Source organism: Vipera berus (genome assembly GCF_964194415.1).
Source record: "Vipera berus genome assembly, chromosome: 5".
NCBI lineage: Eukaryota > Metazoa > Chordata > Lepidosauria > Squamata > Viperidae > Vipera > Vipera berus.
Window position 1 is genome coordinate 39806364 of NC_138207.1, and position 15106 is coordinate 39821469.

At 36.4% G+C, this 15106-nt stretch overlaps 1 protein-coding gene across 1 annotated transcript in view; it reads left to right on the top strand.

The window, feature by feature from the left end:
• EPHB1 (EPH receptor B1) overlaps positions 1–15106 on the top strand; it is a gene marked incomplete at both ends in the record, with an annotated part of 375741 nt that overhangs the window by 101724 nt on the left and 258911 nt on the right. Inside the window, one exon of the mRNA XM_081329090.1 lies at positions 8820–8884. Within this exon, the coding sequence (XP_081185216.1) occupies positions 8820–8884 (65 nt within the window). The remainder of the gene's footprint in view (positions 1–8819; positions 8885–15106) is intronic.

A 15106-nucleotide genomic window follows, 5' to 3' on the forward strand; every position in this document is an offset into this window, starting at 1 on the left:
TGTTCTACAGATGTTCTGTATGGCACCCGGGAGTAAAAAAAAAAGGATACTCTAATGGACTCCAGGTGTGACCTATGATGAGGTAACATCCTGCCCTGCCTTGGAGTGAGTTATTGAAGGTCAGGTTCTAATCCTGTGTCTTCAGAAGGTTTTGTCCATCGTAAATGAGTGAGGTTGAACAAATTAAAAAAATATATAGGCATAGAACAGAATGCGCATTTGTCATGTCAGACAAGTAGAAGGGGCTAATGCTAATTCCCCTGGGTAATACACTCATTTGCCCTGGTTGCTCCAAAGAAAGCAGTACTAGCCTCCTCTCTTTTTATGATAGTGGATGATGGGAAAGTAAAGTTCATCTAACAGGAATATTTTTCTTCCTATGATGATTATTTTTGGCTTGTTGCACCATCAGCCTGATGTTTACTTTGTATTTGGCATTTATTCCCCTATCGAATCCTTCCCGAGAACCTTGGATAAGTAGATATTGTTTGATGGTGTAAAAGGCACTATTACAGGTTGTAAAGTTTTCCAAGTAAAGCTGCCTTTTGCCATGGACTGGAAGCGGATTTTGTCAATGCCAATGGGGTTCAAGTGATGAAGTTTGGGGATTTTATCTGAGGCATCTATTGCTTTTGATACTATCTTTGTTTTCTTTTGCTACAGTCATTCTAGTTCTATTTCCAGGTTTTATAGTTTGTGATGGTTTCCTCTCTTTTTTATTCGGATGTCACAACGTGCTAACACATCCACTATGCAGACTTTTTTAAAATCTTTTTTACTGGCAGTGTTTTTTATTGGGGTGCTGTGTGGCAGTTGCCTGTTTGTTTGAAATCTAATGTCCCAGAGCATTTTAGCTTCTTCATTTTCAATGGCTTTCTCTACTTTATGGTCCCACCAGTTCTTGCTTGTAGGCAAATGGCATTACTTGCAGATCTGCCAATGCATCACTGTTGTTACTTGTCATGCCATTGTTTGCAGTCAGTCTGTGTGGTCTTGTAGCAGCTGACTAATTGGTCCACTGTTTCTTCAGCTTCTTTGCAAAGGTGGGATTTGCCAGTTGGGTGACATTGGCCCAGTCACTCTCCCTGAGCCCAACCGACCTCACAGGGTTATTGTTGTGTGGAAAATAGGAGAAAGAAAGAGTATTTGTATGTTTGCCACCTTAAGTTATTGATAAAAACAATAAAGGTTAGATAAATATAAAATAAAATAATAAATAATCCTATTTTCCTGCCTGATGTTCTACTTTGGTGATGCACTGTTTGGCATTTGATTTTGCATCCCAGCTTCGTATGCATTAGTAACCTGCACTTAGATTCACAGTCACAGTTAATTCACTGATTAACTAACCAAGAACCTAAGAATTATTAAGGTAGCACTATGGTATACAGGCAGTTGCATATGCGGTTGTTGTTGTTATTATTATTATTATTAACAACAACAAAACAACAACAACATAACCATGCAGTGACATTGACAGACTCTATCTACGAAGGCAAATAGGTGGGTGTGGAATGTTGGAAGTACATCATATGGTTGTAGAAGAAAAAATGGCTTTGGAAGAATATCTGAAGGACAATGATGAAGATGCACTGAAATTAGTATATCAGGAAGGCTTACTGACTACTGGAGAGACCAAACTGGCCTACAAGAAATGAAGAACAGAATAAAGGCATGGGAAGACAAAGAACTACATGGTCAGTACATCAAAAAATAGCTGGGAAAGCAGATAATAACAAGACTTGGCAATGGTTAAGAGCAGGAAAATTGAAGAAAGAGACAGAGGGACTTATTCTGGCTGCACATGACCAAGCCTTGAGGACAAATGCATATAAAGTCAAAATTGAGAAGACAGCAACAGATAGTAAATGCCGCCTATGTAAAGAAGCTGAAGAAACAGTGGCCCACCTGGTAAGCTGCTGCAAGAAGATCGCACAGACTGACTACAAGCGGAGGCATGCCAAAGTAGCAACAATGGTGCATTGGAAGATCTGCAAGAAATATCATTTGCCTGTAAGCAAGAACTGGTGGGATCATAAAATAGAGAAAGTCATAGAAAATGATAGAATTAAACTGCTATGGGACTTCAGAATTCAAACAAACAAGCACCTGCAACATAACACCCCAGACTTAACAATTGTCTATAAGAAAGAAAAAAAAGTCTGGATAGTGGATGTAGCAGTTACTGGAGACAGCATTATAGACGAGAAAGAACTGGAGAAGATAGCAACATACAAAGACCTACAAATAGAAATAGAAAGACTGTGGCAAAGGCAAGCAAGGTAGTACCAATAGTAATAGTCGCCTTGGGTGCAATCCCAAAACAACTGGAGCACCACTTGAACACCATTGGCATTGACAAATTCGCCATTAAACAATTGCAAAAGGCAGCCTTACTAGAAACTGCTTCCATCCTGCGACGATATCTGTAATACCATCAAACATCCACATCTGCATATCCCAGGTCCTTAGTAAGGACTCGATAGGTAGACAAAAATGCCAAATCCAGTCTGAACATCTGGCTGACTGTGCGATGATCAATATCAATAACAACAACAATAATGTCTTTATAGTATGAGTTAATTGTTTCCAAGGACACTAGTTATCCCTGAGTCTTGAAGATGCCAAGGGCCTCTAGCAAAGGAAGCACATTGCTAACTCATTCAGTGCATTCCTATGTCATTGCTCAGTCAGAAAAAAAGCCCCTTGCGAAACCAGTCAGGAGTTATTTATTTTATTTTAATCCCATTTATATCCCACCCTTCTTTGAAGACTCAGGGTGGCTTACAATCTAAGCACAAATCAAATGTGCTTAGCAATAGCTGAACTGTTGGACAGGAAGGAAAGACAGATGAACAGAAATTCCTGTGATATAAACAATTGCTTTTTTAAAAGATAAAAATTAAAATTAATGAGCAAGAAAGACTGTGCACAGTCAATTAACTTTTAAAAATGAATAAGAAAAAAAAGATAATAATGGGTAAATCAATCAATTTCTAACTGTTAAGGCTGGATCTGGGGCAGTTTCCTTCTATCATATTATATGTACATGGTTCAGAGGTGCAGATAGGGAAATGTGTGTAAAGTGTACTTGCTTTTTATATAAATAACAAAGAATTATTAAAAAATTTAAAAGGAAGGATTAAAAACTAATATAGAAACAATATAAGAGGGAAAAAGGAGAAAGAAATACAAAGTAAAAAGTGCAGGAAAAAAAGAAATGTAAAGGAATAACTTCCAATTTTCCTTACAGCGGTCAGAAGTACAAGTGTAAAGTTACCTCTATGGTTACAAAATCAATCCTACAATCTATTTTTTTTCCTAATAATCAAAATCAGAAATCGTAAGTTCATTTTTCTCACACAAAAATTCTTATTACTGGTGTCCAGTCAGCAATAAATATAGATACATAATGTCTTTTCTCAAATCAGAGGAGTCAATTTGGCCATCTCGGCAAATTCTATCATCTTCACCATCCATTCCTCCACTGAGGTGAGGGTATTGTTGAATCTTTCCACCTTTGTGCATATGATAACTTCACTGCAATTATTATGTACAAAAACAAAGCTCTGTGACTTTTTTCCAACAGTTTTGTCTATCAGCCCAAAAAGAAAGGCAACTGCTTTTAATTGTACATTAATCTTTAAATTCTTCAGAATTAGTGTATATATTTGAATCCAAAACTTTCTGTCTTTTTTATATGCCTATAGACATAAAAATGTCCTAACATTTGAATTACTTTATATATTCTAGACCATGTCTCTGGTGATGTATACCAATGATACACCATTTATAAAAATTCTATTTAACTTATAACATAACGCCATTTTCACTCCTTTCAGTCACATATTCTCCCTTTGTTCTGTCTATTATAACCAAAATTTTAGCCTATTTTATCATATATTCATTCACTTGTTCTTTTTAAAATTTCAGTTAAAAATTGCATGTTCATCATTTGTACACCATTGAATTTCAACCTCAGTTTTACACTTTTCAGAACCAAAAATTATTTTGGCTACTTTAAATGTTTTAATAATTGTATATAAGAAAACTATTGACAAATACAGGTAGACTTATGACCACAATTCAGCTCAAAATTTCTGTTGCTAAGTGAGACAGTTGTTAAATGAGTTTTGCCCCATTTTACCACATTTCTTGCCACAGTTGTTAAGTGAATCACTGCAGAGATTAAGTTAGTAACATGGCTGTAAAGTGAATTTGACTTCCCCATTGGCTTTGTTTGTCAGAAGGTTGCAAAAGGTGATTACAGGACCCTGGGATACGGCAACTGTCATAAATATGCCAGCCAAGTGTCCTGTCACATAACCATGGGGATGCTGGAATGGTTATGTGAAAAACAGTCATAAGTCACTTTTTTCAGTGTCATCGTAACTTTGAACAGTCACCAAATGAACTGTTGTAAGCAGAGGACAATCTGTATACACCTTTTGATTTTCATTTTGTATTCACCTTGGTGAAATTTTAGTATCTCACAATAAGTTACCTATTTACGTTTACTTCTGATCTACAAAATGCTTCTTATACTGAAAGCTGCAGAGGTGTTTTCAGGCACAAAATGGGTTTGTAACTATTCCACATTCTCAACATGGCATGTCTAACAACTTTAGCTTTATTGAACCATAAATATTCAAATCTCAAATAATGTCCTTCTGTTTCCAAAGCGTTCTATTTCTCAATAACACCCACAATTTCATCCAAAGAAAGCAACAGGCTGCAAAAGATACTTGTAAATCAGGTAGACCCAATTCTCCTCTTTCTTCTACATCTTGTAAACACTTTATATTTAACCTTGTATTTATGGGGATTTTTCTGTGACACACAAAATGTCCTTTTGTCATTGTTTAAATAGAGCATCATTTGTATTTTCTGAAACAAAAATAACATTCTAGGTAAGACATTTATCTTAATCATACACATTCTCTCCAGTCCCATTTTGACATACCTTTTCAACTTCATTCCATGTCTTAACCTAGTTACTTTAAAATATTTTTTTTCATAGCAATATTATAGTATTTTACACTTTTGTCAATTTTAAAACCTACTTTATTCATCATTTCTGTTTGATCTCATATCTCATATTATTGTCTTCTTTATTAAAACATTAAAAGAATTAAAACATTCTTTTAATTTACCCCTTAATATTTAAATTCTTTTAAAAGGATCTTCCATAACCAACATGAAGTCATTTATGAAAACTCTTAACTTATAAGTCTTCAACTGAAAGTGCTTGTGAATTACTACCCAAACTTCATGTTGAGTGAAATGACTAGCAGGCAAGTTTGCTTATTTGATGTACTGCAATTGTAAGGAAGATTCCAGCTGTTACTTGAAGTGGTTGACTAGAGTCTTTCCTGCTAGCAGACTGAGCCTCAAGGAAATATCCTTCCCTGTTGTTTTATGTGCCCAACCTCAGCACTTAATATGTGTTCATGTTTAAGTAAGCCAGATTGTGATTTGGCACTGGAGGTGGCAAACTTCTTCAGTGGATTAGTCACAAGTAGTTGCCCTCTTAGCTTGTTTTGAGCCACAAAACCTGTAAGGAAAAATATTCCTCCTGATAATACCGTCTGTTTTCAGAAAGTTAAAATATAATGATTTGTGGTGAAGCATGTAAAAGCCATATGAGATTAACATGTTTTCTAGGTTGGAAATTATTGTCATATGGTAGATCAAACTTAGATAAATAGTTTTGCATTAATCAAACCTGATCCACCCTATGGATATATTGATAGGTCATAAAGCTTTAGATCAGGGGTGTCAAACTCACAACGTCATGTGATATGTTGCAACATATTGTAACTTTTCTCCAATTGCTGGAGCTGGGGTGGGCGCTGTTTCAGCATGACGCATCCAGCCCGTAGGCTGGTAGTTTGACAGCCCTGCTTTAGATGGATGCAGCTAAAGTGCATGTTGATTTAGTGGATTCTGAAGCCTGTTTTGGTTAATCTATGATTGTAACTAACACAACTTTGCAGCTGAGCTGATTCAGCTATCTTGAATCATTTAATTTTGATTGTCCTAAAGTGTGTTATGACTATTGGTTAATCTCTTTCCATGTCAGCATTCTTCTTTAACTTGGACATTAAAAAAGCAGGCGTATTAGTAAAAACAAAATCCCAGACATGTAGCAGTCCTCTGATGACATGACAATTGAGGAATTCAAAATTTCCCAAATTTGGGGTGACAGTAGGATGATCAAAAATAGTGGTTTTGTCAGTCTGCCACAAGTTTGGTTGCTCAAGGCTGAAGAACAAATAGCTCATGAAGAGGAGAATATATTTAATTCCAGATTTGGAAAAAGAGATAGAGGAATTGGCTGAAGAAGTATAGGGTGTTTCTAGGCACCAGGTGAGTAGAAAATACATAATATAGAAGGCGAAGAAACAAGGTGATGTTTAATGTTTGGGATAGGGGCACTCAGCTAGAAAGCGGCAAACCATGAGTTAAAGTCCCACCTTAGCCATGAAAGTCAGCTGGGTGACTTTGGACCAGTCATTTTCTGTCAGTCCAAGTCATCTTACTTCTATGTGTGAACATAGAAGGAAAGAAGATGTGTTGGATATGTAAAAATAATAAAGCTGGAATGTAAACAAATGAAGTTTTCTGCTGCAGTAGCTTTTATGAAGTTATCAGTGTTGGAATATAATTATTTATTTATTTATTTATTTATTTATTTATTTATTTATTTATTTATTTATTTATTTAATTTAATTAATTAAAATGATGATTAGAATTGCCTTGGGACATAAACTGATGACTTTAAAAGAGAGTCAGCTGAGTTGTAAAAAAAAAGGGGCAAAATGCCCTGAATGGAACTACTTGACCATAGATTAATGACACACATGTCATTCCCCCCCATCAACATTTGGTGGAAACATTGGAATCAAGCAAGTTAATTTTTAAACAAATAAATAAAACCTGGAAGATTCTTCCCACTCCATTTGTTTTTCTGTTTCTGTTGTTATTACTATTATTACTCTTCAGAAAAGGGGAAACTGGAAAAATATTACCAACAGAACAGCTTTATCATGTTTTCAAAACAAAATAAATGTAATTCTTCATTTACAAAAGTCTGTATCCAATCACATTGTTTTAATATTCATGCTTAATTTTTTCCTAAGTTGGCAAGCCGTTTAAAAGAAATCAGTGTATATCAAAATATCAATCCACCAACATTTTTTATTTGGTTAGGCAGCCATCAGTTACTCATGGAAATGCCTATAACTCAGCGTATTCAACTCCACTACTAAGGAGAGCCAATGAAATTGTAGGCCAAGCTATAGCAGCTCGCATATTTATATTATCTTCCCTATCTTTTTGGCTTCTTATACTTGTCACTTTTATCTTAAATCCTGTATCTATTAACAATTTAAAAGTGTGATATCTGAAAAATTAAGGCAACCTGGGATGATATTCCCTATTTTCATTTGATTGCTTAAGTTTTGGCTGACAATTGTTTAAAATATATGGATACTAGATCCATCTATAATCCTATCAGTGCATAGTACTAGAAGTTAAAGCTATAAATTTGGGTACAGGAAACATTTTAAATTTATGTACTTCAGCCTTTTGCACCAAAGTTATTTTGTAAAGAAATGCAATTGTGCTATTCTTGTATAACTAGAGCTACGTGAAAATCTAAAAATCTAAAAACTGGTACTGCCTTTCTGGGGAAGAATTAGCTAAACATCCAGCCTTATAGTGAGGTCACAGGTATGAATCAATCTTGTGTGTGGATGATTTGGAGAAAGCTCAGTATGAAATATCTAAACAGATAAGGTCCATATTATAACCTGCAAATTGAAGGTCATTTGTGATTGGCATTTGGTGCAGACGAGTAGCTATTGATATACATCAATAATGTCATCTGCCTGCAGGCTGGATCCAGACCTTGGCTTTTTGATTATCATACCAAGTTTGAGTTTGATTTATTAAAGTGTATTAAAAGTTGAGCTTCCAAGAAAGTAAGTTGAATTAGGGCATCACTTAAATCAGTAAAACAATTTAGCTGCGACTTTGAGACCCATGATTTTGAACATGCAACACAAATCTGGAGTTAAACCTTTGTGCAGTTTCATTTAGAAAGAAGCAATGATACTGTTGTCTCATGCACATTATAACAAACAAAAATAATCCACACTGCTTTCCTTTTGGTAGGGGATGTTTTAGGAAATGTAGTGGTCTTTGAGTGTCTCTGATAATTCTGACATGGGTGAGCACCATTATTATAACACAAAGCATATGGCACTATTATTAGAGAATCTAAACATTTGTCAATACAACAGGAGAATAAGCAAATATTTTTGGAAACAAAGACTCCTTTCAAAATGAAGTGAACTACCCAAAATGAAGTGAAATACCCCATTTGTGTTGATGTAAAGAGTGTTTTATAGTAAATTAATACCAATACGTTTATTATGACCTAAGCTCTCTTGAGTTCAGTTCCTTAGATACATCCAACGAAATGGATTCCTGTCTTTAAAAGCTAATGTAATAATAATTTGGTAATCTTTAAGATGCTATGAAAAATTAAACATATTAATTAGAAACTTGTCTATTACCTCCCTGAGATTCTTTAAAGTCAACTCACTCATCCAAATATTCTCTTTCAGTTCCATTATTGTGTTTACTAGAAGTCATAAAGTCAAGTTTTAAAGCACTGTAAAAGCTTAAACTTGCATCCACAGAGCAGCCATAAAAATTATAAATCAATTTTGAATACAAATTATATTCCAATATTTCTTGTACTTGCATTCAGACTCCTAAATTGCTTTCCTGCCTTCTTTTGTTTCCTTCAGAAACACTAATGGATACTCGGACAGCCACAGCTGAACTTGGTTGGACAGCAATCCCACCATCAGGGGTAAGTAGATGTCAGCTACTTAAATGATTTTTAAAGGGAATGTTGTATCTTGCATAAATTCAAATAAGTAAGATTGGCTTTCAAAATTTTCCTACATTATCCTACTAGCAGTAAAGGTCTTTCCAGAAATCTAACAGGTTTTATTTCCTGAACTTGCCAGCCTAACAAAGTTTTTCATGAATCTTGAAAGCTTTTATATTGCTTCATGAAAGAAGGGTCAGATCCTGCATCCTGAATGTGGCTTTGGATCTTTTGAGTTTGGTAGGGTAAGAGGCAGTGGTGTTATTGCAGCATAGGTAACAGATCATATAGATCAGGGATTCCCAACCTAGTGGGCCATGAGCTGTTTGCAACTGGCCTGTGAAAATGGTGGGTTAGTAGGCATGCGTGCACGCGCATCCCTACTTGGGCAAGTGTGTGCACGCACGCTCCCTTTGTGTGCATGTGCCCACTGCTCACACAAAGGGAGCTGTTCGTGTGTGCTTCCGGCCGCTTGCGTGGAACCATCTCCTCCCCACCGCCTGTCTGCAAAGCCAGAAAGGTTGGGGAACTCTGACATAGACCACAAGTTTACATAATACTACAGTGCAGTTAACTCAGGGTTTACCTCAGTTAGAAGGAATACCACAGGTGACTGAGTAGCAGTTATATTTCTTGAAAACTTGTCTGTGAAATTAAGGAAATGCAGGACCCAGGACTATTGAATACTTTATTATTCTGTGTGAATTATTCATGATGGGAAGGTTAGGAGTTCCCTGCAGATTCAGCCAAGGTGACATTATGTTCTTAGACTTTTGAAAGGAAAAGCAGGCAGATGGACACTCCTACTGACTGAAAACAAAGGTGGCATGCTAGACAGCTATCAGGATTTTACGCAGAAGTTCAAACCTGTCTTTGATAATAATACTATCAGGAGAGCAGATGCTAATTGGGAGATTTGTGACAAGGAGGATGCAGAGAATGTGAATGCACAGTAGATTTTCAGTTATAATGTAGGAATGTGCATTAGAATGGTTTTGCCCTTATTCATTTTTAGGGAGGCCTTTCTGATGAACTGGATGAGTTATTTCAACATTGTGTGGTTATTGATGGTAGACTAGAAGAGAAAATAAGAGAAAGAGGTAGTTTCAGAGCCTTTCTTCACCCTTTCCCCCTTCTAGTTATCTCCTTAGATTCCAATGGCTTGGAGCCTATGCAGATAGGGAATGATGAAGAGTTCCCTGTCCACAGTGGAAAAAAACAATGAAAATGACAGCTCAGATTGTATGCTTATTGTGGAGCCCTTGGCCATTTATTGGAGGCTTGCACTGCTAAACTTTATTCCTTTGAATTACCTGGAAAATATTGCATTTGTGGAGATTTAGTAATAATAAATTACTTTATTATTTAATTTAATAATTTAATAATTTGATTTCTATACCGCCCTTCTCCCGAAGGACTCAGGGCGGTGAACAGGGCAATACACAATAAAAATCGAATACAAAAATTAAAAAGCCATTAAACATCATGCCCATAAAATCAATACATATTAAAGTTAAAACTAATTTTAAAAACCCAACCCCATCCCGTCAGACCAGGCCAGCTTGTTCAAAAAAGAATGTTTTGAGATCGCGCCGGAAGGAGCGAAGGTCGGGGGCCATCCGGAGCTCAACCGGTAAGCGGTTCCAGAGGTCTGGCGTGCCCACAGAGAACGCTCTCCCCCTGGGGGTCACCAATCGGCATTCTTTGATCGGCGGCACCCTGAGGAGGCCCTCTCTGTGGGAGTGCACTGGACGGAGGGAAGTTGACGCCGGCCGCAGGTGTTGCCGTAGGTAATCCGGACCCATGCCATGAAGGGCTTTGTAAGTCATAACTAACACCTTGAACATATTATTAGTACATATTATGAATAAATACCCTATTTGCTCTAAAGTCATCATGGATCTCCTTCCAAAGAACTTTTCAGGAGGGACCTTAGATAATTAAGAAGAGTTCTGACATATGAAACAGGCAATGCTGGTTTATAATCCTAATTAATATTTGTATATCTATGGACTTGGAACTCCAACTGCATAATCTCTTTTGGACTCTGGAAAACTGTTAAACTGAGCTATTGTGCAGCAATTGTGTTGCACATACAATCACTGGAAAAGACTATTCCACTGGAAGTGATCAGTGACAGATGCCTCAAATGAGGTCCCCCAACTCATTTGCAGATGAGGAGAAATGATCACAAATAATTATTGCAACTGTATTTGCAAATAATTATTCAACTGCATCCATATATGTCCCAATTTTCTTGGCCATAGACTGGTTGCAAACACCTAATCCTCATATCCAATGGAGCAACAGATTATTTCTTTCCTCTCAAACAAATAAAAAGGTCGACACTACTGGTTGCAGATTTTTTTTGGTCTTTTTTTCTTGTCCTTTTTAGATTTTTTCCCCTTCTCTTTCTTTCCCACTATGCTGCCTGCATTTCTTTCTTTGCTAGAAATGTATATAGAGCTTGGCAATGCTTTGAGGAAAAAGGAAGCTGCAGCCTCTCCTTTGCATTGGGTGTGTAATTATACTATCAACTTGCTACTTAGAGCCTGAATCTCAGAACTAAATGGCAATATACATGTCTACTCAAGAATTACCAACTTTGAAGTAATTTCTGAACAAAAATCAGAAGAAAGGATTTATTTATACTCCTTTTTCTTACCATTCCTTTGAGTAAAAAAAAAGAAAGATAAATTTTATTCAATTTATAGACTTCTCATTTCTCAACTATTAGAGGTCACTATCTATTGCCTCTTATTTTAGATCTGTTGGACTACCTTCAGAAATCACACATTTTTACTGAACAGGTTTGGGAGAAGCTTACAATTTAATTTGGATATAGAATGGCCATTAATATCTAACAGCCTTTTGACATTTCTTATGGCATAGAGAGCCATAAGGAAGAGTCTCAGAATAACTTTCTTACCCACACTAGGTATAAATTGCGCAGGAGAATTGCTTTGGAAGGTTTTCAAGATTCTGTACAATAGCTAGCCTACTAGCAATAAAGATTGTTCCAGAAATCCAAGTGGTTCTTTTTTCTTGAGTTTGCCAGCTCACAGGGCTTAACACGTAGTTGAGAAAAATGTGGATTTTTTAAATCCCATTTATATCCCGCCCTTCTCCGAAGCCTCAGGGCGGCTTACAATCTAAGAAGCACAAATCAATGTGCTTAGCAATAGCCTTCATTCTATGTATATGCCTGCTTACTAGGGCTTTCGCCCCCCCCAGTGGCATTTTTACAAAGTCAGCTTATTGCCCCCAACAATCTGGGTCCTCATTTTACCTACCTCGGAAGGATGGAAGGCTGAGTCAACCTTGAGCCTTGTGGGACTCGAACCTGCACTAATTGCAGGCAGCTGGTATTACTTAAGGAGGCATTAGCCCATTGCTCCACACAGAATATTCTTATTTTAGAAGTCTTGGAAAGTTTTGGAAAGTGCAAACTGGGTGAAGTTAATAATAAAATGAGAACTGAACAAGTATTATTTTTACTTCTGTTAAATATTATAATATTTGTGAAGGAACAAGGGAAGAAATTTGCTTCCTATCTTGTTATAATCTTAACTAGCCTTGATTTTTAATCACTTCTCAGACAGTGGAAAACCCAACAGATTTAATTATATGCAAATGGAATTGTGTACTGTTTCCCTACATCTGAACTGTGAAAATGAACTTTTTCTTGTTCCCTTCCAAAGCATTTTCCATTTTTGAAAAGAAACCTTATGATTTAAGGCTTGACTTCCAATTTTTTCTTTCTTAAATCCAGGGCTGATTATGAAACAAATATTCCAAGTGGCAGATAGGATGTAATCCTAAATCAGGACTCAATCTTCCTCCTCTACCCTTTTTCATATTGAAAAAAAACTAGATGTAGAATAAATTCATATTTTCTGTAGATTTAAAGGCAATAATAAATACAAAGATAACTTACGTAGAACCATTTGGTGTAGTGATTAAAACACTGGCTTAGAAACTGTGAGTTCCAGTCCTGCTTTAGCCATGAAGCCAACTGTGTGACTTTGGGCCAATCACTCTTTCTTAGCCCTGTGTCAGATAGTAGAGTACCAAATGCATCACAGATGCTCACAAGCATTTGGGCAATAGGCATCTTCCAATTTTGTTTCCTAAATGTTGGTATTAAATTATTCAGGACATAGAGGTGGAGCTGGAGTCATGGATAGCCTGATCACTCAGGCTAATCCTCTTTTAAAATTGTCTAAATTTGTGATTATCATCCCACATAATGGCAGCAAATTCTTTGGTTCAATGATACATTGTGTTCAGCTATAAACAATTGTGAAGCATGAAACCATACATCAGGATTAGGAAACAGAACCAACGAAGACATTACAAGAGAAACATTATGTTGGATGCATGCAGTATGGTACCTTACATAGAACTGTCTTAGTAGAAATGTCTTATATCAACCTCCATAATTTAGTCTCTTCCAGATGTATTAGAGTGTACATCCACAAAACCAGTACAGGAGCTGTGTTTCAGCACATAAAGAGCACAGGCCAAGGAAGGATGCTTTTGATGTTAGATTAGGTCCAGTAAAATCAAAAGGATCCCAACCTTGTCATGAAAAGAAAATCACCTTGTGTCAGAGCTTCTATATACATATGCAAACACTCTAGCCGACCCAAGGGGATTGCTGTATAAAAGGAAAATTATATGCTATTTGAACTATATGCTAGAAAATTATATGCTGTTTGAACTTTTATGACCAAGATACGATAAACAACCATACTTTTCCTAATTAACTATTTCCTCTGGCCATGCATAATTATTTCTGAACTCTACAGTTCATTTGCAGGACTTTATCTAGTATACAAATTTCTTCAGAAGAAGTGATCCTACAGTTTTATCACAAAATGACAATGGACCTGCAATGCATAACATTTTGATTCTGGAATAGATCTAATGAGGCATACTAGGACTTCCTGCCATGCTGCTATGCATAGGATTGCACTTTTGCTCTATTCATGCTCCCAACTACTTCCATTTTACATCCCCAGAATTAACAGTTTCGCTAATGCCACTATCATTGGAATATCTCACCTCTTCTCTTGCTAACACAATTCCCACATTTCCATTCCATGAATGCTAAGTTCAAAGTCAGTCAATGTGAAAGAATTTTCCCAGGATCGCAGACTATATGCCAATTTCAAAAATTCATATGCACTTGCTTTCTAAAGTTACATTTTTGGGGGTGGGTGGGTGGGTTATTTAGTATATTTAAGGTGGAGATTAACTTGTTGCATGTTGTTGCATAATGTGGTTGAGATAATAAATGCAGAGTCCATTTAAATCATCTTCCAAGCTGCTATTTGTGTAACAACAACCCTTTCAAGTTATACACAATATGTCATCAGAAACTCAGATCAATAAAGGCTACAATCATCTGAATACAAACCGGGAAAAGAATCACACAAAAAGAAATCAAATGTTTGGTACAGCCAACTTTCCACAATAAGGAAAATCATTGCTTTGAAGGTGACTGAAAACAGAACAGGTAGCGTCCAATTTGCATCACTCATATAGCAAGAGATAGGTTTTGGATGGTTAGTGGCAGGAGCACTTGCCACAGCATAGTCATTCTCAAAATAAGGATGTCATACAGCAAGAAGGAAGGGTCAAGTAATAAGATGTTTATTTTTGGATGTATCTTATAGCCAGAGAATCTGCCAAGAGTTGGTATAGTCCTTCAGATTTGTTCTGAATTTGAGTTAGTACAAGGAGATAACCCTACAATTTTCTTGTAAACATTTCAGAAGTGGGCATTTGTGATGCATTTGTCTGACACAGGATGCTGTAACAGGCAGGTCAGAGGGCTCCTACCATGTTTTTTTCTAACTGACCCCATACCTTCTCTCCTGATGAAGAACAAGGAAATACAGTACATTTATACTTTTCACGAGTGTTTTATCATCGATTATTCTTATTATCAATAAAGCAATACTGTCTGTAAACAGAATATCTTTGTTTCTTTTTTTCTGTGTCTTTTGTTCTTGGAAGTTTGCCTTGACTGATCATTTGGTGTATCGGGCACTTGTCCACATGGAAAGGATTCATGTGTTTCTGTTGTTTGCTTTCCGTCTTTACACGGGGCATCAGCATTAGCTGCACAATACCAGTTGGCTTATTATATTAATAAGTTAGTATCGATTTCACAGAGAATATAGGGTTTTCAAA